The 26,716-nt window shown below is 39.6% G+C and overlaps 4 protein-coding genes across 5 annotated transcripts in view; 1 reads left to right on the forward strand and 3 right to left on the reverse strand.

Annotated features, from left to right (window-relative positions):
• Positions 1-423: 423 nt before the first annotated feature.
• zbtb2a (zinc finger and BTB domain containing 2a) lies at positions 424-1,957 on the reverse strand. The gene is made up of 2 exons (XM_056255832.1): positions 1,666-1,957; positions 424-1,567 (listed from the first exon to the last, which is right to left on the reverse strand). Exons 1-2 carry the CDS (start codon positions 1,866-1,868, stop codon positions 424-426), a joined length of 1,347 nt encoding a protein of 448 aa, XP_056111807.1. The 5' UTR covers positions 1,869-1,957.
• Positions 1,958-4,452: 2,495 nt separating this feature from the next.
• rmnd1 (required for meiotic nuclear division 1 homolog) lies at positions 4,453-7,976 on the reverse strand. Its single transcript, XM_056255809.1, has 12 exons — positions 7,814-7,976; positions 7,048-7,466; positions 6,858-6,966; positions 6,661-6,736; positions 6,533-6,572; positions 5,915-6,015; positions 5,662-5,768; positions 5,502-5,566; positions 5,264-5,340; positions 5,049-5,169; positions 4,828-4,944; positions 4,453-4,642 (listed from the first exon to the last, which is right to left on the reverse strand). The coding sequence occupies exons 2-12, from the start codon at positions 7,462-7,464 to the stop codon at positions 4,610-4,612; spliced, it is 1,263 nt and encodes a 420-aa protein (XP_056111784.1). The 5' UTR covers positions 7,465-7,466; positions 7,814-7,976; the 3' UTR covers positions 4,453-4,609.
• Positions 7,977-9,170: 1,194 nt separating this feature from the next.
• Positions 9,171-20,017, forward strand: ccdc170 (coiled-coil domain containing 170). Its single transcript, XM_056256042.1, has 10 exons — positions 9,171-9,301; positions 9,382-9,638; positions 10,754-10,898; positions 10,973-11,158; positions 11,934-12,251; positions 12,326-12,505; positions 13,894-14,067; positions 15,495-15,737; positions 16,339-16,554; positions 19,709-20,017. Exons 1-10 carry the CDS (start codon positions 9,191-9,193, stop codon positions 19,985-19,987), a joined length of 2,109 nt encoding a protein of 702 aa, XP_056112017.1. The 5' UTR covers positions 9,171-9,190; the 3' UTR covers positions 19,988-20,017.
• An 839-nt stretch (positions 20,018-20,856) lies between these two features.
• syne1b (spectrin repeat containing, nuclear envelope 1b) overlaps positions 20,857-26,716 on the reverse strand; it is a 150,828-nt gene continuing 144,968 nt past the window's right edge. The window contains exons 142-145 of one of the 2 annotated variants that reach the window (XM_056256044.1): positions 26,423-26,635; positions 25,144-25,236; positions 23,634-23,692; positions 20,857-21,429 (exon numbers count right to left, since the gene is read on the reverse strand). In XM_056256044.1, the coding sequence (XP_056112019.1) occupies positions 21,180-21,429; positions 23,634-23,692; positions 25,144-25,236; positions 26,423-26,635 (615 nt within the window). In that variant the 3' untranslated portion in view covers positions 20,857-21,179. The remainder of the gene's footprint in view (positions 21,430-23,633; positions 23,693-25,143; positions 25,237-26,422; positions 26,636-26,716) is intronic. The other variant, XM_056256043.1, reaches the window with a different exon arrangement.

Genomic DNA, 26,716 nt, shown 5'->3' on the forward strand with positions numbered 1-26,716 from the left:
AATCAACTAAATACAGGAGTATGGTATTGTTCTTGTATTTTGAGACATTTCAAAATGTATGGTTTAATACAAATTATATTTCAAGTTTTTATTTAAAAAAAATTAATAAAAAATATACTTCACCAATGTTTGGCTTATGATTTATAAGACAACTCGATAAAACGCTGGATTATTTTTCAACTTTGTGCAACAGGATGGAGCAACTCGTTTTTGATGGGAAACAGTAAATATAGTTTTGGCATTTTATTAGTTTCAAATAAATCCACAAACAACATTTTAGTAACAAAAAACAACCAAACAAAAATAAACATGAAAGAAAAATGCAGTGGATCTTTAAACACACACACAAAAAAAAAGTTAAATATTGGCACTGAAACAGACTAATACTGCTTTAGCATGACATTTTAAGAAGGACTGGTCACTTCAGGACTCAGGAGTAGTTGTTTCTAAGTCCTTATTTTGATTTTCCCCCATTGAATTTTCTGCCAATGGTACAGCTTCACTCTCAGGCAAACACTGATGTTTGGGAACCTCGGAAGGACTTGCAAAAGGAGCTGCACACATGCTACATTTATAGGGTCTTTCTGAAGACTGGAAGAGAGCTTCCACCTGACTGTTGTCTTCTCCACCACACAGAACCAAACTCTGTTTGTTGACCATAATGTATGAATCTGCGTCCTGACTCAAACAAATATGTCGAGACGCTTGGTTCGCTCTACAGAAGTTCTTTCCACAAGCACTGCACTTATAAGGCTTCCCTGTGTGAATGTACATGTGCTCACGCCAGTGGCTCTTCTGAATAAACTTGCGAGCACAGGTCGGACACTCAAATTTTCGCCGTTTCATTTCACGACCCATCTCGGTGCCCTCCAGGTTGTCTATATCAGCAATTTCAGAGGGCGGTGGGGTGTCTTCCATCCACACCTGTTGATCGGTATCACTAATAACATCACTGTCAGCATGCAAAAGCTCCTCCTCCATTTCCTGACCTTCAAGCTCATTAGTGTGACCATTTTGCATGAACGACATCTGTGGCTCAGTTGCTTGGCTGGTGTGGACAAGTAGATGCTCCTTCAACTTGGACCTCTGGTTAAAACGGATTCCACAATAATTGCAGCCGTAATTCTTTCTGGAGGAAGCACTTCTACTCATTATGCCATATGTGAGGTGTTGGACGACTGAGGCTGCAGGGTTCTGGGTGGGTGACTCTATGCCGACAGGTTGTGGAGATCTATAATCCATATCAGAAATTTCTGAAAATTCTTGGCCGGTGATTTCACCGTTTGTAGCATAAACATCCCCCTTGGATGTTATTTTGGGTCGGCTGCATGTCTGATCAGGTATCTGTATACCATAAAGTGAGTTTGTCAAAGGTACATACTGGGACTCTGGATTCATAAGAAGACTTGCCTCTTGTAATAAGGGGTAAGCATGCAGGAATTTTACACCCTGCTCAAGGCGAAGGGGGTCAATGGGCTGTGTGGTAAATTTTCCAGTGTACATTAGGTTAAGCAGGTAGCTGAAGATATCTGCTTGTATGTCTGAAGGCTTCAGTCGAACACAGTCACTACAAAAGAGAAGCAGAAAGAGCCATCTAAATCCAGGTCTCCTCTGAAATAATGTAATTAATGTACTAGAACTTTTTTGCAATCAAGTTCACGTTACCTGTCTTGATGGATGAACAGCATACGGAAGTAGTTTGAGAAGGCAGCAAGAACGGCTTTATGGGCTTTGAAAAGTATATCCCCGATGGCCACAGTACAGTCACAGAGGAAACCAAACTCTCTCTGAGCATTGAGACGCTTCAGAAGCACAAGACCATGATGTGCCAAATCCATTTTTTTTCCCACCCTAAAAAAAAAAATCATCAGGATTTCAAAAGATTTTTCCTGATCAATCCATTTATCTTGCTCCTCATTAAATATTTTATTACATTTTGGTCACCAAAACTACATTTAGTATACTATGCACTTGTCTCTCTAACCTACCTGTCAGGACATTCCTCACCTGCAAAATATTTTAAATGTAAAAACATCCTATGAGGAGTGTATAATGTCCTATTTTACATGACAAAGTGGCAGAAGTGTGGCTTCTAAATAGGTTTTGGGGCTAGTGTGTGTGTGTTTTGACTGTTGAGGCTCCGCCCATGTTGGTGAATTCCGAGTACAAAAGTTTCCTCGGACAAATAGGAAACACGCGCTCGAGCAATGAACCCAATAAAATAACGTTACACATATTAATGAGCGAAAATAAACAGAGGGATTAAAAATGGTTCGTTTTCCGATAACGAAAGCCACGTGAAGAAGAAAACGGTCAAAGTATTAATCATTTTCAGACAAGATCCGTGAGTAATCATCGTTACTAAGGGTAAAAACGCCGACAACCGGTTTATTAAACACTTGTTTCAAATAAGACTATTGAGGCGTCACTTACCGTTCTTTCAAAAAATCTAATGCCTTATTCAGTTTGGTTTGTTGGCTGAAAAACGGAGGAAGCTTCTTAGCCGAAACAGCAGAACGAGTCAAGTCAGTTGTGATCCGCTGCTGTTTTCCGGAGAGTTTGAAATCACATGACACGAGCGCGCGCCGGATCGAACGGCTGTCAATCACAAGAGGCCGATCAATCAGCTGCATTAGAACATCACATGACGTCACGGTGTATTTGTTAGATCTGAGCAGCATTAACTAGTGAAATAAATGGTGAATAAATGTCTGAAATATAAAACACCCAGCTGGAAAATCCAGTTTATGATGGCAGGCCTATCTGTGTTGCAATGTTCCAAAAAACCAGCTTGACCACATTAGAAAGCTTTTTGTGAAGTAAAAATCAGTGGAGACATTTCTGCAGTAGGCTATTGGAGATGACGAAAGTACCCCATTATGATACCAAGTTTCACGCCATTGGCAACAAGGCAGCATCTGAAGAGTTGTGCACATTTCAGAGCCATATCAATATTACTTTAGCTTATATAATATATAAAGGGATTTCCTGAGGAGGGCTATCAGTGTCACTTTCCTGATGATTTTCCATCTAGACATGGTCATAAACGCATAAAACCTCTAGAGAATGAGAATCAGATGAAATTAGAATCTGAATAAATTTAGTGAACAATATTTGTATTTTGTGTGTACAGTACGCCATTTACTTTTCTTTTCTTGGACCCTGAGTCTGTAATAAAGTTGATGATAATAGACGCACATATTTAAGAATAAAGAGAAGTAACAGATTTCAGCTGATCTTTGCAACAGATTAATTCCCCCTCCAAGCTTACAATAATGTGCACGACAGGGGCTGCACCTGGGTTGCACAGACTAGTCGACTTTAATGCTGTCATGACGCTTTAAGTCGACTAGTCGCTGATCATTCATGGCCTATTAGAGGACGCAACAGGATAAGATATTTTAGAAGTCCACTTTTACGCTCCGTTTCCAACAGTTAAAATGACAAATAAATGCATACTCTGAGAGCACGCCTCAAGACATGTTTGATTATTTGGATGCTCAAAATTGATTGGGTGAATGCACTTTTTAAACAGCTTGTACACGTAAGTTAATCGCCATTCTAAACTAATGCACTGCTGCATTGTAACACACACACACACATACAGACAGTAGCTCACACCTCACGCGCAGATCACACGCACACCGAATCATTCAGTAGCACAGAAATGTATTGTCAACACTGTGTTTTGTGACTTATCAATAAAATAGTTTAGAATTAGGGAGAGTGAAATGTAATCTTTACTGTTCTACTTTATTTGTATCTGATTTAGAACGAGCAGAAATCTGTGAGAAATATAATGACCCAAAGACAAAAGAACTGATTAAGCTGTTATCTAGGAGCACTGTGTCAATATGCCATAGCTGTGCACAAGGCAGTCTCAGCTCGAGGTTTATTTGTTCATCACTGACGTCATCAGCGACTAGTCGACGTCGACTTTCATCACATAAATGTCGACTTTAAAAGATCTGAAGTCGTTCAACCCTTAGTGCACAAGTGTCAGGCGTGATCTTGCACAAACATTTACCCCTGGTTTCACAGACAAGGCTTAAGCCTAGTCCCAGACTAAAACGCATATTTGAGCTGTTTTAACTGAAAGCAACTTGGATGTTTATAAAAGCTACTTAAATGTCCTTATTGAACTAAGGCCTAATCCTGGCTTAATCTAAGCTCTGTCAGTTAAACCAGGCTTTATTAAACTGCTGTTTCAAGATGGTTGACTAGCTAATGACCACCTCAAAACCAGCATGTTCCAAAACACAGCAGTCAGCTAAATCTGGATTTTCCAGCAGAAATCATTTAGGACATAGATTCAACAGTGAATTAAATCCAATAACTCTCTAAAAATCAGATATTGTAGCATGTGAATAAACTGATCTGAGTAAATTTGTTTATAAAGTTTATAAAGGAGACAGAACAGAAACCAAATGAGCCACTATTTATCCACTATACGTGGGTCCTTAAAAAAAAACTTTATTTCAGGTCTCAAATTCACATTAAGAATAACAAGAGATCATTGAGTACTTCAACTTAATTTACAGAAAACAAAATGATTTGTTGGTTTAAAATAAATATTTAAGTCCTCTTGTAAGACTATATCTGTGGGTCCTCAGAAGATTACACGAGCAAGTTCAAACATCACCTTCAGAGAGAAGAAAATAAGTGTTTTTACGTAGCATTTGCAAAACATATGTACATGATATGATGCAGACATAAAAAAAAGGTAGTTTTTGGACAGTGCAGCTGTCTATTATTTAAACTGATATTCAAAATGAAAGTGAGCTGGCTGGATGATATTAAATAAGTGAGAATTCAGTGTTTTCTAACCTCAATGGTGATCAGCACGACGATCATCCACTCCAGTCTGAGACTGTGTTTCTCACTGAGGTGATTCCTCATCAGGTCTGTTAGTTCAGTGCAGTGCTGTAACTTCTCGTTCACAACCTAGAAAACAAAGTGTGCACAAGGATCAATGCAGCATTATTCCATCCTTTGATCGGGATATTTATGTCAAACCTATTCATATTTTTGCAAGTACTTTCACTAACCTTGACTCTCCTGTTAATATTGAGGAACTGACAGGTCTTGTCATAGAGCTGCTCGAGATCTTCTCTGTCCCAGTAGAAATCAGGTGTGATCAGTAAGTCAGAGCTGAGGTTTATGCAGTGCCTGTAAAAGTGTAATGATATTGTGAGAATTAAACAAAGCAGTAGATTATCTCATACAATATAAACCAGATGAAGTCCTGCATATGGATCCTGACCTCAGGGAAAAGAGCTCCCCTATCTTCTGCATAACTTCAGCCCTGGACAGTTTCACTCGTTGTCCAGACTTCAACATCTGTTTAGAAAGGTTCATGGCTATAATGACCTCATTTCAAATAGGAGTATATTTTGCATTTTCAGAAAAACATATTCACATTCAATATACAAAACTATTTCAACTTTCAAAAAACAGCAAATGCTGGTATTACCTATGAAAGAGTACATAAGTGGATCTACCTCAGGAATAGACTGGATGGACTCAACAAAGTTGTCGAGAGAAACCTCCCATATCGCCAGTTTAACTGAAGTTAAAAGCAATGAATTATTGCAAGCATCAAAATATAATTAGTTTCACAAAGTTTGATAAAAATGTGTGAAAATGCAAACATAATCCCACCTGACAGAGATAAAGCATTGGAAAATGCAAACTTCTCCAGAACAACCTGCTCATAATCCAGCTCTCCGTTAAACAAGAAGATTCCATGATGGAGCTTCGAATGACCCCTGAACCAACATGAACAAACAAACAAACAAAAATAAAAGCATGGCTACATCTTAAAGTAGTACCATCATCAACTTCCAAGGAGTATTACATGATTTCAACAGTTTTTGCACATTTTGCATTAAGAAATTAAAGATTTTTGACTGACTCTCCAACTGTATAATTGATTTCTTCATTTTCCCAGTGGATCAGAGCGACTTCATAGGGTTGAATTTCATGCTGCTCCAGTATCCTCATCACTGCCTTTACCTGAATATAGAATACACCAGCAGGGCATGATTTGGAGCATGATTTTTAATTTTGTGAAAGAGCCTTTTAATATTTGCCAAACACCTGATTCAGATTCACGTGACATATATATATATATATATATATATATATATATATATATATATATATATATATATATATATATATATATATGTTTGTTCGCTGATCAATCTTTTTATGTGAATAAAAGCCTAAATTCCATCTGTTCATCATATAAAGCGATCGAGTCTCTTCAGAAAATATAGACTAAACCACTCAATTCATATGGATTAGTTTTACAATCTCTTTATGAACTTTTTAAAGTTAAAGTGTCAGTTGCGTAGCTGCCAATGGAGGGACCGAAAGCTCTCAGATTTCATCACAAAGATCTTAATGTAATTAATGACAGAATTTTCCTTTTTGGGTGAACTATCACTTTAAGGGCTGTATTAAATAAATTAATACAGCTTTTATCTATCTGCCATTGCTTCAGAGTGTGTGTTAAATTAATACTTACTGTTTTCTCCTCAACATTCCAGAATACCACTGAGCCTTCTCTAAAATGGAAAACAACACAAAGAATAACTAGAAATCAGAAATCAAAACCCAGAAATTCAAGTGACAAATAAGCATTCAACATTATACCTGAAGAAGAATATTGTGCCACTGTCGTTTGTTTTTGCAGCATTCTCTGTTCCCATCACCAAAACGTTAGAAGCGTCTGAAACCCACAACATTTATTTAGGCTACTACAAATAAGAGACTGTGCTCAAACAAGCACGCAATGCATTCGTTTTTTATGCCAGCTCAGAAACATAAAAAAGTGATGAAGGTGAACTGACCTCTGGGAAATTCCTTGATTTCACTGAAGCCGTTAGCTATGAGATCGTGACAGAGTGTTGGTAAATGGTACTGGTCTGCAGTTGCGTATGCAATGCACTGCATCATGTCCTGAAAAATGTCATTAAATACATAAACGGTTATTTATACATGCCATTAATGGTTTGATCATAACACACAATAGTCACACACCTCCTCCAGACTGGGCTGAGTGGTCCGTGATGGCTGTTTGGTTCTTGGTCCCTTAAAGGTCCTTTTTCCAGGCACACCTCCTTGTTTCAGCACTGATTTGGTGGTGGTTGTTGTGGACTGCAATCTAATTTGTATACTCCATGTTTTGGATATTAAATTTAGTGGAGTCAGCACTTTAAAGTGTGGTCTTTGAAACATTCCTCTTTGCAATAAGTATCTATGGTGATGTACGGTGATGTGACAGCTGCTCTGGTCGTTAAGAATGTTTTGTGTATGTGCACTGGATGCCAGTGTTGAGCAGTTTAACACCATGGTCCTGCTGACACTGTTTAATCCATTTACTGTCCTGAGAGCAGATCCAGGGGCTTGTGTCCATTTCAAGGGTTGATGTAACCTCCATAGAATCTTGAGAGACATGCCTGTAAGAATCAAACAGTTTCAGCATTAAAACACTGTTAAATTAGGTCTATTTCTGACCAGAAAGTACCACTACTTTTAGTGGCCAAGAGGCCTATTTCAACTGACCTTGAATGAAAAGCATGTCAACCGCATTGGTCATATCTAACCCTATTTATGGTTCAATATTTGTACATAGAAGAAAATGCAAAGGAAGACAGAACACGCGTCTGCTTCTTTCTGATCAGCTGACATAAAGCAGATACGCTGTTAATATCTTTCTGACACTACTGTCAACACAAGCTGCACACTCACTTACAATTGATTCTAATAATTCACGGTAATTCAGTCGTCTTAAACCTCAGCGTACCTGCCACGTACCGTCCCGGTTCCCGCCAGATATTAGAACGTTCGGTGACAGAAACTGTTCCACTGTTGATACATATGTCACAACATTGTCAAAGACTCACATAAAGTTTATTTGACAGTTCGAACAGCACGAGTGATGCGGCCACTTCCTGTATTTTGGTGACGTCAACTTCAGACGTAATGTTGCCCCGCCCTGTAGAGACGTAATACACATTTTGAGCTTGTGAATTTTATTTTAATATTTGGTAATTTCCATGTAAATAACAGCAAATCTAAAGCATGTTGCAATATGTTTGTTCTCTTAAATATAGGAAAAATAAGAAATCGAGATTGGGCCATATTTCACACCATAAAGAGAATATAATCGAAGATTAGGATTCGAAAGTGCGGACATTTAATTTTTTGCTTGTTAATTTGTGTCCTTTCATTCAGCTTTTGTGCTAATTATTACTTAACTGTAACACATATATTTTAATTGTCTAGTCAAAGTTATACACGCTTAATGAGGAGAATTGAGGTATAGGCAGAGCCCGTCTAATGTCAACATTCTCTGGTATAGAAGACTTTATGTTATTTGTCATAAGATGCTTCAAATCCATATGCCAGTAAATTAAAATCGATAAAAATGAGATAAGATCAAACTAAACTGACGCATTGTAAATCGCTCGGATTAAAGCATCTGACAAAAGCATAAATGTGTGAATGTAAAATACGCTTGTATTAACCCTAAAGTATTAACCATAGACTGGTATGAACCTAACATTTGATTTTGCGCCCCCTATCGGTTAATGCGTTAAATGTTGTTGTGTTGCTTGGATACTTGATAAACTACAGCCACATAATCTAGAAAACACTGTGCATTAGTCAGAGATGGTTTGATATATCGACGTGGAGCAACAAAGACAAGTGAGTTTTTGTACATTGTGCCAATCTATAGAATGATACATACTCATAATTATTTTCTTCATAAAAAAGTCGTTGACTTCACTGCTACTGCTATAACCATATCATTTGATTTTTGTCAGGATCAATAAAATGCTGTAACAGCTTCAGGACTTGTCATAAAGCAGACTAAAAACATGCAAACAAGGACTAACTTAGTCACAACTGATTAAAATGTGATATGTTTCAATGTATATTTTGTGATCATCTAGTATACTTTTGTTGTTAATTCATAATCAAATTGTATAAAGTAAGTTAATAAAGTAACACAGCATTGTTTGTAATTCAGAGTTACATAATATCCCCATATCCCCTCTCTGATGTATTACTATTATAAAAACTAAAGTTATGAATATTCATTGTGAATGCTACTATTGCTATGGATACATCAGGTTCTGTCTGTCAACATTCAGGTTTGATTGACAGTGTTTTCGCAATGGAGGAGTCTGTGATCCAGCAGCACCTCACACACTATAAACAGGCCACTGAGACGGCCCGTGAGGAGCTGGCCGTCCTGCAGGCCAAATACAGCAACCTCCAGTCACAGGTTTATATATTCACTGGCAATTCAGGGTGTTTTGGATGGACATGCTCTTTATGAAATAATAACACATTTCATTTTAACAGTTCTTGGAAAGCCAATCCAAAGTTGCATCTCAGGAAGAGACTTTGAAGAGCTTAAAGGATGCTATAGATAGACATAAAGAGAAAGAGGCGAGACAGGAGTCTCTCGTCAGCTCGCTCAGAGAACGCAACTGCAACACAGAGCAAGAGATGATCTCCATCACCTCCTCCAAAAGCATCATGGACATGAGAATACAGACACTTACGAAGGAGAACGAGAAAATCAAGGAGAAAGTAATGGAACTCGATATCAAGTCAAAGTGAGCATTTACAGTACACTATGTCAAAAGTTTGCACACACCTAGCCTTTTTTTCTATTTTTTTTTTTACATTTTAGAATAACAGTTTAGTAGTTTGTAAGTCATAAGGTGGATTCTGGGATGCTTTTTTATACATGTTAGTGCTGTCAATCGATTAAAAAATGAACTTGTGATTAATAAAAGATAATATTAAAGTTTTCAGTATAAATGTATTATTATTATATTGTAATAATTTCACATTTAATCTCCAAATTAATGTAGACACTACATAAAGACAGCCTATATTTTAAATATTTGTTTAATGGCATCTTTCAATGAATAAAGGCCAGTATCACCATACCAACTACTGATGTCTATAGGAAATTGATTTTCCCCCTCAATTTTAGCCATTAATTATAGGCATTCAGCATTACAGTATAATTGAAAGCTATCATTTTCTTAACATTTATTAGGATTTAAATAATATAACAACTTTTAATTCAAGTGAACTTAAAACAATCCTCACATAAACTCATTATAAAAAATTCCACATTTACCTGCACCCTTCAATATATCAGGGCTACATTTTCTCTATTGGCCCAGTCAGACCTGTTCAGATTTTTACTTGCCCTGTCAAACTGCTCAAAAATGTATTGTTTTCTCTGTCTTTTGTTCTTTGTAATTAACATTAATGACAGACATCACATCAGCAGGTTTATTAGGCTGCTGTCACTTTAAGAACTGCCGCACATGACGCGAATCTGACGCACAACTCTTTACATGATCCAAGAAGACTTGCGAGGATACTTGACAAAACTGCCATTTTGGCATAATTCTGTGTGTTTTTGTCCTATTCATATATACAACATGGCTTTGTATATATGAATAGTTCAGTTATGAAACTATGTTTATTCAATGTAATTTTTTCCAGACAATCAAATTCACGTATCCATCACCATTTCCCTTTATAACCAAAACGCATTCAAACGAATGTACTATCTCTGCACGCAATGGAAATTCTTATTCTAACCCTCCGCTTCCCCAGCACCGCCTACCAAGATCGATTAAAGCATCATCGGTATTTGATTTTATTCCATGGATCATTTTCTTTTAATAATCACTGTACAAATTTTCAGACAGTATTTTTCAGAATGCAACAAGGCAAAACAGGAAGCCACTGAGACCCAGAGAAGATGTGATGAGTTTATATCAACATTAGCAAACAAAGCCTCTGTAAATGTGGCAGGAAAGGTGGATCCTATGGATTATATTGCATCCGTGGTGAGTGTTTCAGGCATGCTTTCTGCCACTACTTTAATATTCTCCTGATCTCTATCATATCTCTCGATGATAAGGTGGATGCGTGCTTCAAGGACAGAGATCGGCTGAAGAGCTGCAATTGTTCTTTAGAGGAGAGTGTGAAGTTGTATGAGGTGGAGTGTAAAGCCAGCAGAGAAACGGTAAAGAGACTGGTGACTGATGTAGACCGTGAACAGACACTCTCAGCCTCCAGAGCAAATGAGCTGAACTCTAACAGACAGGTATCCTTCAGATCAATAATGTAATTAAACACACAACTGTAGCAACACAAGCATCTTTTAGGGTGAATCTGACAAAACCTGTGCAGAATATGTCTGGGTTATTATTATACACTATCGGTCAAAAGTTTTTCCAAGACTGCATTTATTTGATTGGAAATATTGGGAACATTAGTACAATTTAAAATAATAATAATTATTCCTGTGATAAGTTATTGTGATGGAGTTATTACTCCAGTCTTTAAGTGTCATAAGATCATTTTTCTAACATTCTCCCGTTCAAAATGTGCAGTTTTTTTTTTAAATGGTTTAAAAAAAGATTTTTTAAGGGAACGTTCCATTCTATATCCTTTTGTACACATTATGTGAATGTTACTTTTGAATGTTCTCTGAATATTCCGAAACAAGCAGTAACATTTAAAAAAAGAAACGTTTCAGAAAAAAAGAACGTTAAAAAAACGTTTTTGTGCTAACCTTTTAAAAACATTATTAAAGACCAGATAACTTTGAACGAACATTCTATTAATGTTACTGGAAGAACGTTTTTTCATAACTTGTTCTTATTAACAGTTCTGAGAACGTTAGCTGGGATCCTTCAGAAATCATTAAAATGAAAATGATTTATTTAAAAACTTAATTGCTCCAAACTTTTGACCAATAGCTTATTTCACTTCATAAGAAGTAAATATATTTTGCATAAAGATTTTTTTTAAGTATATTTCCTGTAAAGCAAAATCAGTGAGAATAAATCAGCAAAATATACTGTATGTTTTGTCAGGAATTGGATCTAATCTCCCTGAAGAAACTAAGTTTAGAGCGGGAGAACCAGACCCTTAGGAACTCCCTGCAGGAGACTGAACTATCTCTGGCGTCTGCACAGCAGCGCTGCCGCCACTATGACAATCTGTCTCAAGATCTGGAAAATAAACTCCACGGCTGCCAGAACGAAGCTCAGGCGTCTCGCAGTCACCACGAGGTCTTCGTGAAGAATGTGGAAGCCCTGCTGGACCATCAGTCTCTTCCTGTTCCACACACAGAGAACGACATATTGAAGGCACTTACAGCTCTTTGTACCAGAGAGAAAAGTGCACGAAAGGTCATTTGCATTCCACACTATTATAAAACAGATTGCGTTCTTATTTTTCAACCAGTGCTTTCTGCGTGCTCTAGTCTCAGATGGAAATGGAAGGCAGGCTGGCGGAGGTGACAGAGCAGTTGTCCAGCCACAAAGAGCATCATATCGGCTCTGAACGGAGAAAACAGGAGCTGTTGGACAGAATACAGAGTCTGGAGGATGAGCTGCTGACTTCTGGAGTCAGCAAAGATGGAATGAATCAGGACAAACAGCATGTGAGGAAGTAGATTCATACCGCCAAAGCTCGAGCTCACATTGTAAAACTTTTCTGGCCACTGTACCAACCTTATTTTGTAACGAGAATGTTGTTTTGAATGTGGGAGACTTCGGGCTCTATCATACACCCGGGGCAATGCAGCGTCAGGTGCGGCGCAAGTGTTTTTTGCTAGTTTCAGCCCGACGCAGTTATCATTTTCACTTCCTGCGCCACGTTGTTTAAATGGCAAATGCATTTGTGCCCATCTGTTCGCCCATGAAAACGAGGTGTGTTCAGGCACATTGTTGGCACGTTGCTATTTTGAGGCAACTGAAATAGACTGCTTTAAATAACAAAAAAAAAAAGTGTTATTTAAAGGGCACATTAGTAATATGCGCCTATGGGCGGGTCCACAACGCGCGTACACTCTTCTTATTACACACACACACACACACACACACACACACACACACACACACACACACAGGGACGCGCAGCATCACACAAACATGCCAAATATTAAAAATTAAAGGATTACAAAGTAAAAGATTATTATCGTGCACATAAAGATATGGTGGAATCCGGCTTGTCCTGTAGATGGTCTGCCTGCGTGCTTTAACCTCGCGCACGAGCAGATGTCTGGAGACGCGTTCATTTTTTCCGCTTGTAAATTCCACCATGTAAATAAATAGCGAATCCTCCATGGCGCGATCGCAACTGGCTTTTAAAGGGAATGGGAGATGAGACTATGATTGATTTATTGCAAGTTACGGCCAAAACACACCCATTACTCATTAAGAGAATATGAACAACTCTTTTAGACCATGCGCCGACCATTTTCCCGTCGGTAAACTAGCAAAAGTGCACTTGCGCCGTGCACTATAGGGCCCTTCCAGTTAATTAGCCGCTATAGGTAAATAACTAGAAGAATAGTGCAGTAAACAGTAAAACTAACTGCACTACAAACCAGTGTTTATAACAATATATTAAATTAATAGGTGACACTTTTTTTCGATAGTCCACTTTAGACCCGGCCCACATCTGGTACCCGTCGAATCCACATGTACCAGATGTGACCCGGATCTGGGCCGACACTATGTTGCTGTCTGGGTTGGGGAGCATCAAAATAAAGTGTTAGCAGATATTAAGCAGACAGTCTACTAATACTCTAAGGACTGCTAGTTGACATGAAGTATACTATTATAAGAAATACCAGTTTGTAATATCAGCCAGCACAACATGCTGTTGTGTACAGCTAAAAAAATAACTTTAAGCAAATGACACCGGAAGCCTTGCACAATTAAGTTACAAATGGCAATGTCACGTTAAAACTAATCATAATCAGAATGCATCATAAATGTCCTAAAATGACCTCTCAGTAATGTCATTGGTCTTCTTCCTCTGTAGTACTTGCGGTTCGTGGAGCAGCTCTCAGAGAAGTTAAAAGTGGATCATGTTGCGGCAGATCTGGGATTTGATATGAGACTTGAGGCCATTCTTACACGAGCACAACAGCTGACCAGGCAGGAAGGGACGGCGTTACTGGAGAGCAGGACACAAATCTACAGCCTTCAGAGAAAGGTGCACACATGTCAAAGAGGGCAGTAATGAGCCTAACAAACAATCATTTAGTTCAATGTTTTGGTGCATAAATGGTACAAATTACCATAGATATCCATAATAAAGGCTAGATGTCTCGTCCGCACTGCTGGCCAATGGAGGTCGACGTCTGCACCTGGCGGCCATCTTGTCACAGGCAGCTCGCTCACTCGTAACATTGTGTTTTTGCATGTACTTTTTAAATAACCATAACTTGCTCAATTTTCTACCGATTTTCAAACAGTTTGGTTTGTTATAAACATCAGAGATGTAGTTATGACACTGCATACTTGTGAATAATAAGTGTATAAATAAATAATCATCCAGAATTATAGCCACGTTAATAACCTTTGTAAGAAACCAAACCGTTTGTAAATCCGTTAAGATTTCAATTAGATAAGAGTATTTGTGTTCGTGCTGATCACTCATCTTACATCAGGCACCACAGAGCCCGCCAGAAAGCTTGCCTGTGACAAGATGGCCGCCGGGGATGACGATAGAGACTCCGCCGTAAGACATCTAGCCTTTATTATGGATATCTATGCAAATTACTGTCCAATTGTGTCAGATTTTACTGACTTAAAATTTACCAAACATTAACAAACATTTAAAAAGTAAAATAAAAATAATAATAAAAATTTGTGAAATTTCCAAATGTCTAGTTTTGTAATATTTATGGTTTAATCAAAACAAAAAATAGCAATTGATTTTTTTTAAAACCTTTTAATTTTATTAAAACCTTATATTTATATTTAACCTTATATTTAATTTTAAATATAATTAAACATTCAGTCAAAAGGAAAATTCTTCAAATTTATATTATAATGAATTCTTTTTATTTTCTTATATCTTATAAATATAAAATCTTATTTCTTTTTTATTAAGAAAAAAGTTGTATATATATATATATATATATATAAAACTTTTAAGTTTAAATGTAAAATCAAAATACATAGTTCTGTCATGAAACTATATGGCACAGGCTGATCAGTCTTTAACTCAATCTGCTTGCAATCACATCATTCTCTATAGAGCACAGCTGATTGGTTCCTGCTGTATCAGTAGCCAATGAGCTCGTTGCTCAACCTTTAAATTCTTGGTTAGCATTTGCAGTACGCTTTTAGAAACCCTCCACCTTCCCCAGCTCCACCTGTTTAGATCTGCAACGGCCAATTCATGTATGCTACATTGTACAGCAGCAGCAGCAGCATAGCAGATCTAATCCAAGACCAAATATATCAACAATGTCATATCCATTTTCATGCCAAACACTCTAAAAGTTGTCATGACAGAAATGTACAACTTAAATATAAACCTTGATCTAATTTTTAAATATTAACCATGCAGCATTCCTAATATTATTAGATTTTTTAATTATAATTGGCTATCATTTCCATCCATGGCTACAGTTTAAAGAACAGAAGGAGCGTTCAGGAAGTAAAGAGCTTCACCTGGAGCTGCTGAGGAGGAAGGTGGTCCAGCTGGAGGAGGAGAAGAGGAGCCGCTCAGCTCTGGCGGTGGAGAAAGATGACACTGCTCTGGCCTGCAAGAAGCTCCAGAAGCGAGTGGATCGACTGCAGGCGGAGCTGAGCACCTTACGCTTCTCCAACACTGAGCTGAAAGCCCAGCTGTCCCACACCAATGAGCTCAAGGTACAGGGAAGAGCCCTGGCCCACAGACCCTCACCAAACAGAGGCATTTCAGCATAAAATACAAAAAAATAAGACAATTTTTAATTATACAAAAGTGAATCTGTAAATATACAAAACTGTTTATCTTAAGAATGCTTTGAAGGCATCAAATGACCAACTCTGTAGAGGGTCCTTAATTCGACTATACGTTTGTTTAGAGATTAGAAATGCTCATGTTTCACTATAGCAATATATGTTCTTCAGATCAGTGTTTTAGTTTCTGAATTTGTTGCTTTGAATTAAAGCATCTGCCAAATCCATAAATGTATATGTTCTAAATCAATCCTTTATGTATAAAAATCACAAAAGAATAGAAGTAGCAACAGATCTTCTCTTCCATATTGTGACATACAATTGAGAGAATTGGATTATTGAAAAAGAAACACAGTATACCGTTCACTTGAAGATTGAGTTATGACATTTCGATTAAAAGATGAAACAATGCATGGATGAATTGTTCACAATAAGATCAATAACATGCATTTAGAAAATAGATTGGGTGAATTGTGTAGAGTAGCGATGCTTATAAATGCTCAGTTTCTGCTGTCTTTGGTGCAACAAGATCAAAGTGATGGAACAAAACCAAACCATAGAGGAGCAGGGTAAGAATCTGGGAAAGCATGAGAAGAACAAGGTAAAGACTGAGAAGAAGCTGACCACCATCAAGTCAGAGCTGCAAAACCAGGAACTCAGAGCCAGAGATGAGATCCAACAAGCCCAACGACTCCTGGACACGCAGTCTAGTGCCATAGCAGATCTTTCTCACAGTGAGAAACAGGTACTGAGGGTGACCACATATCTGCACATATCCTAACCCAAAGTTTTGAATGGTAATATACTGTAACTCTATAGAAAAAAGAAACATCCTCTCACTTTCATCTGCTTTCCCCCCCAGAAACTGTGTTAATGTGTAGGGCATCTTTCTCCTGATGTTTTCCAGTCACTAGAAACTGTGTGTCACGGGTGCGTTACGGAGAATGGAGCGAGGACTCAAATGCAGAGGTGAAAGCCTTTAATTAAGTAAAACATATATCAAACAAAGGAAATCCAGGTTGATAAACTAATTGCTAAATCCAGAAACACGACATGGCAGGAACAGAACAACACACAACTCAAAATCCCAAGTAACATAAACAACGAACGAGCACAGGACAACAAACACAGGAAGACTAAATAGGGAGGCAAACAAAGGAGGGTAACGAGGCTGACAGGTGGAACAAATAAACCAATAACCAGATAACAAGGGGGAGGGATCAAACAATGACAAGAGCACATGGCTCAAAATAACAAAACACCCATGTGCATCACAAGACAGGACAGACATGTGACATTACCCCCTCCCTACGGAGCGGCTACCAGACGCTCCATCAGACCAGGGCGGGACAGGAAGGAAACACCAGGGCGGGACGGGAGGGACAGACCAAGGTGGGACAGGAGGGACAGACCAGGGGGGAATGGGAGGCCAGGGTGAAGCGGACAGTCCATTGGGCGGCCAGGGCGGCGCTGAAGACCCCTCGGGCGGCCAGGGCGGCGCTGAAGACCCCTCGGGCGGCCAGGGCGGCGCTGAAGACCCCTCGGGCGGCCAGGGCGGCGCTGAAGACCCCTCGGGCGGCCAGGGCGGCGGCGAAGACCCCTCGGGCGGCCAGGGCGGCGGCGAAGACCCCTCGGGCGGCCAGGGCGGCGAAGACCCCTCGGGCGGCGAAGACCCCTCGGGCGGCCAGGGCGGCGAAGACCCCTCGGGCGGCCAGGGCGGCGCTGAAGACCCCTCGGGCGGCCAGGGCGGCGCTGAAGACCCCTCGGGCGGCCAGGGCGGCGCTGAAGACCCCTCGGGCGGCCAGGGCGGCGCTGAAGACCCCTCGGGCGGCCAGGGCGGCGCTGAAGACCCCTCGGGCGGCCAGGGCGGCGGCGAAGACCCCTCGGGCGGCCAGGGCGGCGAAGACCCCTCGGGCGGCCAGGGCGGCGAAGACCCCTCGGGCGGCCAGGGCGGCGAAGACCCCTCGGGCGGCCAGGGCGGCGAAGACCCCTCGGGCGGCCAGGGCGGCGAAGACCCCTCGGGCGGCCAGGGTGGTGACCTATAGCCCCCCCGCAACCAAATCTTGGGGAGAGAGACAGGTTCAGGGACAGGCTCTGGCTGGGCAGATATGACGTGGGCAATCTCTGGCACGGCGTGGCTGGCGTGGACAATTACTAGCACGGCGTGGCTGACATGGACAGTCTCTGGCACGGCGTGACTGACGTGAAACGCCGGCTCGGCGTGACTGACACGAACAGTCTCTGGCTCGACAGACGTAAGGATCTTGGGCGGCGCTGGCAGGGCAAGACGTCTGGGTGGCGCCAGCAGGGCGAGACTCTTTGGTGGCGCCAGCAGGGCGAGACGTCTGGGTGGCGCCAGCAGGGCGAGACGCTTGGGTGGCGCCAGCAGGGCGAGACGCTTGGGTGGCGCCAGCAGGGTAAGGCGCTTGGGTGGCGCCGGGAGAGCAAGGCGTTTGGGTGACTCGGTTGCAGTTCCCACTGGATGCTTCGAGGTCCCGACTGAAGGCTTCGGAACAACCTCCGGATCTCGTGGTTGACTGGAAGCTTTCCTCCTTCTCCGTTTACGTGTGCGAACGGTCTTTATAGGTTCCTCGGCCACCAATGGTGGCGCTGCAGGGTTAGGGAACCGCTCTGGGACAACCGGATCTGAGACCACTGAAGTCACCTCCTTAGGGACCCCCGGACTTGGGACCACCGAAGTCAAGTCCCCCTGAACAACCAGGCTTGAGACCACCGAGCTTGTGACCACCGAACTTGGGACCGCCGAAGTCGCATCCTTCGGGACCCCCGGACTTGGGACCCCCGGACTTGGGACCACCGGCGCCGGATCCTCCTGGACCACCGGGCTTGAGACCACCGAAGTCAGATCCCCTCGGCCCACCAAAGATGGATTCTCCCAGGCCACTGAATCAGGAGGAACTTCATGACGTTCAAGGAGTATTATAAATTCCCCAAACGTCAAACTCTGCAAACTTCTCATAATACCAAAAGGTATGGGGTCATCAAGTGCATAATTAAGTAGATCCTTCAGAGCCCCCTCACTAAGCTTCAGTCCCACTGCCACTGCAGAGAACTTCCGGGCAAAGTCCCTCACCTTAGTCCCCTGTTGCCGAAGAGAGGTCAATTCCCTGAATTTCATAATCCGTTCGTATTGCGGACATGATGAAGGAAAGACTGGTGGTTCCTTTGAATTCTTCCTCCGCTGAGTCCTCATGATGGCTCGTTCGTTCTGTCACAGGTGCGTTGCGGAGAATGGAGCGAGGACTCAAATGCAGAGGTGAAAGCCTTTAATTAAGTAAAACATAAATCAAACAAAGGAAATCCAGGTTGATAAACTAATTGCTAAATCCAGAAACACGACATGGCAGGAACGGAACAACACACAACTCAAAATCCCAAGTAACATAAACAACGAACGAGCACAGGACAACAAACACAGGAAGACTAAATAGGGAGGCAAACAAAGGAGGGTAACGAGGCTGACAGGTGGAACAAATAAACCAATAACCAGATAACAAGGGGGAGGGATCAAACAATGACAAGAGCACATGGCTCAAAATAACAAAACACCCATGTGCATCACAAGACAGGACAGACATGTGACACTGTGACTTTGTGTAATTGTGTTGTGTCTTAAGGACTGTCCCACAGGTGCATTTGCAATAATGGTTTATGGTTCAAGCATGAAAAACATAGTTTAAATTTAAACCATTTCCAATAAAGATCTGTAACGCTTATTTGGATTTGACAAAATTATCTTTAAAATACAGTATCCTGAAAAAGGGGACGTTTCTTTTTTGCTGAGTTTATATACATAAATACACACACTGTATATGTATATCTGAACATGGGAGTGCATTAACATTTTTAAAAGTAACAAGTATGCTTGTACATTGCAGTTGCTGGACTTCTACACGGTGGTGTCTCAGATGTTGGGTGTTGACTGCACAGGCTGCGTGCCAAACTATGAAGTTCTCAGAAGGCTGGAGGTTCTGACCCAATCACGTCACTGTACTGCTCATCTACACCAGCATCATACGCCTCGCATCTGGGAAAGTCCAGTTTCCTCCATAAACGTTGCTCATTCTCATGAGTTCAAACCCCAGGCTCTGCCAGCTCCCTCTAGCACATCATCCGAGAGACCAGCGGCCCACGGTGATAATAACCTGCAGTTATAGATTACTGTTCATCCTACTGTAGCTGCACAGCCGGCATATAATGTGGATTCTGGAATCCCGAACACGCTTCTTAACTAGCCTAACCTGCACAATTTCCTTGGTTAAACAGCTTTAGCAACATGGCTACACAAGTCCACCAGCTAGACCAGCACCAAACCAGCTGGTCTAAGGTTGTTTCAGAAGGTCAATAAATATTTCAGTGTGCCAGTTAACACCTGCTACTGCTAGTAGATTATTTAACTTTACCTTTCTGGGAACAAAAAGTGTTTATATATATATAAACATTCAAAAGTAGCTGTTTATTTTGAGAAAAGGGCTAAATGAATTGTTTTACCATGTTTGTTGTGAACAATATACCACCTAATGGAAGTATGCTGACAATTGATGGCAGTTTAATACAACCCTGTGAATATTATGTGCAAATCAGTTAAATGTTTAAGCAGAAATTTCTTTTGGTAAGAAAATAATTATGATTCACAATTAAACTACCGTCATTTAATCTTTTATTTTAATGAAAAATACTAATCAGCAGTATATGTGTATATCATATGTGTGTTTTCATTGCGAAGGTTTCTCAGGCCTTAGCAAACTGTACATACATAAATATCTTTTTCTTTGATATCAGTGGTTTACATATAGTAAAGCATATTTATGACAGTTAACTTGAATATTAGAGCAGGTTAAGTTAAAATCAACAACAAATTCAATGAAATCAATGATCGTTTTAAAACCAAAGGATGACCACATGCCAAAAATACATATAAAAAATAATTGCAATATAGAGTTAATAAATTTATCTTCTCTTTTTTTTTTTTACAAGTTATTCCAGCAATTCCACACATTTCAGTTTTTTTTGTTTTTTTTTTTCAATAAACTCGATCTTCCCGTGATTAAAAAAGGCCTTTAGACCTGATTAACTCTTCCGACAGTCCCAGTGTTGAGTCCTACGCTCTATTTTCCTCCCTCAGGTCAAATATGGAAGAACATCAGTAGCACTAACAACACCTGACTGCAGTTTTCAGTGCAATAGGCTTTGTTCAAACATTTACACGAGACTCAGTGACGTACTGTAAAATTAGCAGCTGTACAAGGACACAATAATAATTCACTTTGGCTGCCAAACTCTTAATGATGTAATTTGCCAATTTGGGGAGAAACCCAATGCTGAGCTGGCGTTACTTCATAGTGGAGGTCATATGGGCGGAGGCCCGTTGGTGTAGCTGAGCATGGGGTGGAAGGAGCGGGCGAAGTTGTTGAGTTGGGCACAGCTGTAGTCTTCCTCAGACGTAGGCACGAGACAGGCCACGACCACCACCAGCAGCAGGATGATCTGCAGGGGTAGAGCGGCCCACAGGACACGCTTCAGGAAGCTTTTGCACCAGGACGGTGGTTCTTCCTCCTCAGAATGGGAGGAACCGGATCCAGCGGCGTTGCGAGACCTGCTAAACACAAGACGGCACAAAGAGGTGGAAATGCTCAGATGCAAAACTAGGTGAAAAAGACCAATGACATTTGTTGATTTCTAAAACTAAATGGATTTTTGTGTAGATTCACATCTATAGTTCCTCCCTAAATAGGCTTTCATATTTATTGGATGGAATCATTTCTCCATTCATATATATGTCTCTGTCTGTTATATTTGGAAACACATTAGCTGGCCAAGCTTGACACAGATAAGAGTTAGTTTGAAATCTTCAGTAGCATTTAAAAGCAAAAGGGACATGTTATTCTTTATACTGTAAATATGCCTTTTTGTCAAAGCGTTGTTAAACAGACGGAATGGTAACAGAAAAAAAGCACAGCTCAACAATTTTCAGTTTAAGGCAAAGAGATTTCCTTAAAGGATAGTTCACCCAAAAATAAAATTCCGTCATCATTTCAAACCTGTATGAGTTTTTTTTCAATCAACCAAACAGTTGAAGGGCCCCATTGACTTCCATGGTATATTTTCCCCCTACTATGGAAGTCAATGGGGTCCATCAACTGTCTGGTTACCAACATTCTTCAAAATATCTCCTTTTGTGTTCAGCAGAAAACAAGTCATTCCTACAGGTTTGAAACAACTTGTGGGTGAGTAAATTATGAATTTTCATTTTTGGGTGTACTATCCCTTTAATATCTGTGTGGGGGTGCTGTGGCCTGATGGTTAAAGAAATATGCTGGATGAAACAATGTTTTATGTTTGAACCCAACGAGGTGCAATCCATGAACGATCACCAACTCTGAGCAAGATACAGACAAACTGACTGTAATAACAAGTTGATTTAGTTACAAATGACTGTAATAATGTTCATTTAGACTTCCTTGAAACACTAATCACTCATAGAAAGTGACTAGAAATGCAAATAACTCTTTAAATAGCTTTAAATAATTGAATCCAGCAGTTCAATGTTGCATTGATCTGAGAAGTCTCCAAAATATAGAACAATATTATTTCATTATCTATCATTCTGCGCAAACTCATTTTTCTTTATATGATTTTGAATATTGTACTGAGTTTGATATTTCTCAATTGTATATACTAATCCTGCAATGATCTTAAAATAACAATTATCTTATTGTAAAAAATATTCAAGGCATGTTCCAACACTGAATGACTTTTTTTTTCTCTGTTTAATAATTATCTTTTACTAAAATATAAATGAAAACAAAATATTGTGAACATCCATCTTTAAAGGGGACATAATGGGATTACATCTCATATTAATGGGACAATAGTCTTTTTTATTATAACAATGTGGTCATTGCAGTGTGAATATGCATCTTTAAAGGGGATTTAATGGGATTATGTTTTATATTAATGGGACAATCTAAATCTAAACAACTATTTTATAATAAAAAAGAAAAATCCGTAGTTCCACCAACAAAACAACTATTTGTGAGTGACTAACTATTTTCAATGCTGGCATATAATAGGAAACCAGATTTCCGCTTCTTTTTAAAAAATCTTGAAATTTCACTATGCCTGAATACAAAACATCAGTTTGTGACTAACCACCTTTAATGCTGACATATCATGAGAAACGGGGCTTTCAGAACTGTCCCAGCAGCCGAGAACCACTGGAATATGTTATTGTGTGTTCTGACACCGAGTCTATGTACGGCACAGTGATGTGTCATCAAACTGCACGGACGGCAGATCGGAGGAGGGGGAAGATGATTGATTAGTCGGTGAAAGAGCAGATGTAACACACCAGAGAGAGAAAAAGAGAGAAACTGTAGCCAAGATTGTTCATTGCAGACGCTTGCTGAATAGACGAGAAAATGAACGGCTCAGCAGCAAAAGCAGCCTAGCGTATCCATATTTACAGCCAAGTATCAGATGAAAAATACATAAAACAAGCATGTTTTTTGTTTTTTTAAAGGTGTTGTGCCTGGTGCACGAGCTCCCTTCGTAGTGTCTATCTCAGCTCCCTAACCTGAGCAGTGTCTAGAATCACAGAAGATGATGGAAGTCATCAGCATGAGCCTTTCTGCGTGCATATCATGCTCAATCGCTGGGCCACTGCAAGGGTGGTCTGACAGGTTTGTAGGACACTGTCCACTTAGGGGTCAACCCAGACCCATTAGCGCTAGGGGCCTGCGGTCAGGTCATGGGTTGAGTTCCATTATCTTCCGAGTGTTCTAGAAACCAGGAGAAAGGTACCTGTGAAGTGGACTGCTCACACAGGCTCCGGGCTGTGACAGACTACTTTTGCCCCGTGGCTGTTTGCAATGAACAGGGGGGTAAAAGAAAGAAAGAATGTTTCAGTCCAGGCAAATAAAGACAAAGCTACTGATGAAAGAACCCAAAAAAGAAGAGCACCAACAAAATCAAATGACGGGGGGCGACAAAGAAACTGGTTCTTCGTGACACTGTTCTCAGAAAAAATGACCTCGCCGACAAGCGATCCTTTAATATTTTAAAAAGCTTTGAAGACTTTTTAAGCTCATTTCATGCATTTCTTCACAGGACAAATGGCTTGTTTTCTGAGAGTGACTCTCACAAAATCTGCGTGTCAAAGGTCATATTTAGTCCACCATTAAGATTTTTTTTGCCTTTCGATGTTATTTTGATAAGCAAGCGTATATTACCCACAAATTCTCGGTAACACTTTAGTTTAGGGTCCAATTCTCACTATTAACTAGTTTTTTATCATGCATATTACTAGGATATTGGCTGTTTATTAGTTCTTATAAAGCACATATTAATGCCTTATTCTGCATGACCATATTCTAAATCCCTTAATCCTACCCAATACCTAAACTTAACAACTACTTTACTAACTATTAATAAGTATTAATTAGGAGGCATACATTTACTGAGGCAAAATTGAATAGTTATTTAATATTGAGAATTGGGCCCTAATCTAAAGTGTGCCCAAAATCATTCATTATATTATATTCATTGTACAGTATGTACATTATAATGCAAAAAAAAAAAAAAAAATGAAGTAGCATAAAATTAAATATTATATTCTAATATATACAATATTATAGTATTATTAAATATTATAATACATATTATTTAATACAATATTATTACATTACAGTAATACTTTGTTAATTTATGTCATTTAAAATCATTGTATTACTGTGATGAGAATCACTAATTTACTAATTTAAAGGGAACGTGTGCTGAAAAGTCATGAAAATAATGTTGCAGTGCAAAAAGAATTGTCCAAAAAAGGCATAATATTCCTCATGCTAAATATAATTTCACACTTTCTTTTTTTTTTTTTTTGGTTAAATATGACCTGGACATTTCGTTTTTTCGTAGAACCAGTATTCCTTGAAGACTAAAGTGTGGGAATCTAGAATAAACATGAATGTGGGGAAATGAATAGAGAAACCAACCAAACCAGATTTAGGGGTGTGATACAGGTGTGACTAGTTGTTTTAAGGATGTAAGACGCACTTGGATCAATCAATGGGATGTGGAAACACAACAGGGATGAATCACATCTCCAGTCCTGATGCGGCTCTTGCATTAGAGGAGAGCATGCTGGGAAAGGTTCTGAGTTTTGGAGGAACTCTGAGCAATATGCTAATAAGGTGTCAAGTGTGTTTTTGGAGGCCAAGTTTCAGGGACATTCAAGTGTCAAACTACCGCCTCAACGTGACAAGCAAACACTGATCTTTGAAGGGCCCAACAGAACATGAGGGTGATGTGTTACCGATCGCTGGCGACTGGGAGTGCTGCGTCCAGACACGGGGCTCAGGGAACCCGAAGTATCCAACTCATCAGCAGACGACCACGATGACAAGTCCTGCAGAGAGTGTGTGTGTGTGTGTTGAGGGTTGGAAAAAGAGTGTGAGAAGACTTAAACTAGACATACAAACTGGATTAAGTTTAGTACTGCACATCAGGGTTATTATAGTTAACTGAAAAGTAAAACCATAAAAACTATTTCGTTACTTTAAATAAAATAATCTTTAAAGGGATAGTTCACCCAAAAGTTAATGGTGCCCCAAATTATCTTTTGTATTCAGCAGAAGAAAGAAATGTATACAGGTTTGGAACAACTTGAGGGAGAGTAAATGATGACAGAATTATCATTTTGGGGGTGAATTATCCCTTTAAACTTATTTTATTCAAGCTGCTTGCCAAGCTACTTTTCTCATTTTCATTTAGTTTAACTTGATGTTTTAAAATAACTAAAACTAAAATGGAAGTAAAATTAATAAAAAAATATAGACATAAAAAACACAACAAAATTACAAAAAAAGGTAAAAACAACAAAATTACTAAATCTTTAACCAAAATTAAAATGAAATGGAAAAAATACAAATAAAAACTAAAAAAAGTTCACAATATTAATTAAACCTATAATAGAGTATCAATGGTAATAATATAACACTGCTCCACATCAAATATTCATTTAGAGCATTGATTCTCAACATTTTTGATTTGAAGGCTTCCAACACAATATTCTAAGGCCCCTATACTACATAATATAATATTAAAATAAATTTACCGGTAATATATACTTATTTATTAATCAACATAGGTTATATGTAATCAATAAGGTAAATTAGTTAACCACAATTCATATAAAGTTTAAATAATGTATGTTCTAGGTGAAAGAAGATATTTTTTAAATGAAGTTAGATTGTTTTAATATATTACTACTACTAATATTATTATTTATATTAATAATTACGATTTAAATAATTTGAAGTCATTCTGTGACCCCCGTTGGATGTGTGCTGAGCCTCGGCACCCCGGTTCATTGTGCGACAAATTGAATTTGATTAATTTGATGCTTTCCCGCCAGCGTTTTTTAAAGTTGCGCAATAACAGCCCCCTACCATATAATAATAGTGAAACATGCCCGGAAAATTACGTCAATGGCGGGGAAAGAGTTAATTCATTTCCAGGCACTAATATTATTTTGGTCAAAAACTGGCAAACTGGTGGCATCCATGTTTATCGTGACAATGTTGGTCACTAACCTGCTGACTGCTGGTGATGTCCTGGGTCTTCTGCAGCTCTCGAATGTCTCGCGTCACCTCCTTCAGCAACAGCTTGAGTCGGTTCCCGATCACATGCACCTTCTCTTTGGCCTCCAGACAGTCACTGCCTTCCGAGTGGACCAGCAGCTGAAGGGACATGTCCTGCAGGGACGCCACCTTCAGCTGCGTGTCCAGCAACTCTCGGCGGATTTGCTGTGGAACAATCGTGTTTAATCAAAACAAGCATGGAAAGTTGTAGCCCAAATATGCTGTATAAACAGAAAAGCGAAATCA

The sequence above is a fragment of the Rhinichthys klamathensis genome, unplaced genomic scaffold, assembly GCF_029890125.1.
Source record: "Rhinichthys klamathensis goyatoka isolate OS25496 unplaced genomic scaffold, OSU_Roscu_1.1 h1tg000123l_1, whole genome shotgun sequence".
Classification (NCBI taxonomy): domain Eukaryota; kingdom Metazoa; phylum Chordata; class Actinopteri; order Cypriniformes; family Leuciscidae; genus Rhinichthys; species Rhinichthys klamathensis.

Excerpts from the sequence above, each read along its gene's own strand:
- zbtb2a (XM_056255832.1), bottom strand. The coding sequence starts at position 1,868 with ATGATTTTTTTTTTTAGGGTGGGAAAAAAAATGGATTTGGCACATCAT. Across the intron at positions 1,568-1,665 it reads CTGTTCATCCATCAAGACAG|TGACTGTGTTCGACTGAAGC; the intron begins GTAACGTGAACT and ends TCTCTTTTGTAG.
- rmnd1 (XM_056255809.1), bottom strand. The coding sequence starts at position 7,464 with ATGTCTCTCAAGATTCTATGGAGGTTACATCAACCCTTGAAATGGACA. Across the intron at positions 6,016-6,532 it reads GGAATGTTGAGGAGAAAACA|GTAAAGGCAGTGATGAGGAT; the intron begins GTAAGTATTAAT and ends TTCTATATTCAG. Across the intron at positions 4,945-5,048 it reads ATATTAACAGGAGAGTCAAG|GTTGTGAACGAGAAGTTACA; the intron begins GTTAGTGAAAGT and ends TTTGTTTTCTAG.
- ccdc170 (XM_056256042.1), top strand. The coding sequence starts at position 9,191 with ATGGAGGAGTCTGTGATCCAGCAGCACCTCACACACTATAAACAGGCC. Across the intron at positions 11,159-11,933 it reads AGCTGAACTCTAACAGACAG|GAATTGGATCTAATCTCCCT; the intron begins GTATCCTTCAGA and ends ATGTTTTGTCAG. Across the intron at positions 16,555-19,708 it reads TTTCTCACAGTGAGAAACAG|TTGCTGGACTTCTACACGGT; the intron begins GTACTGAGGGTG and ends TGTACATTGCAG.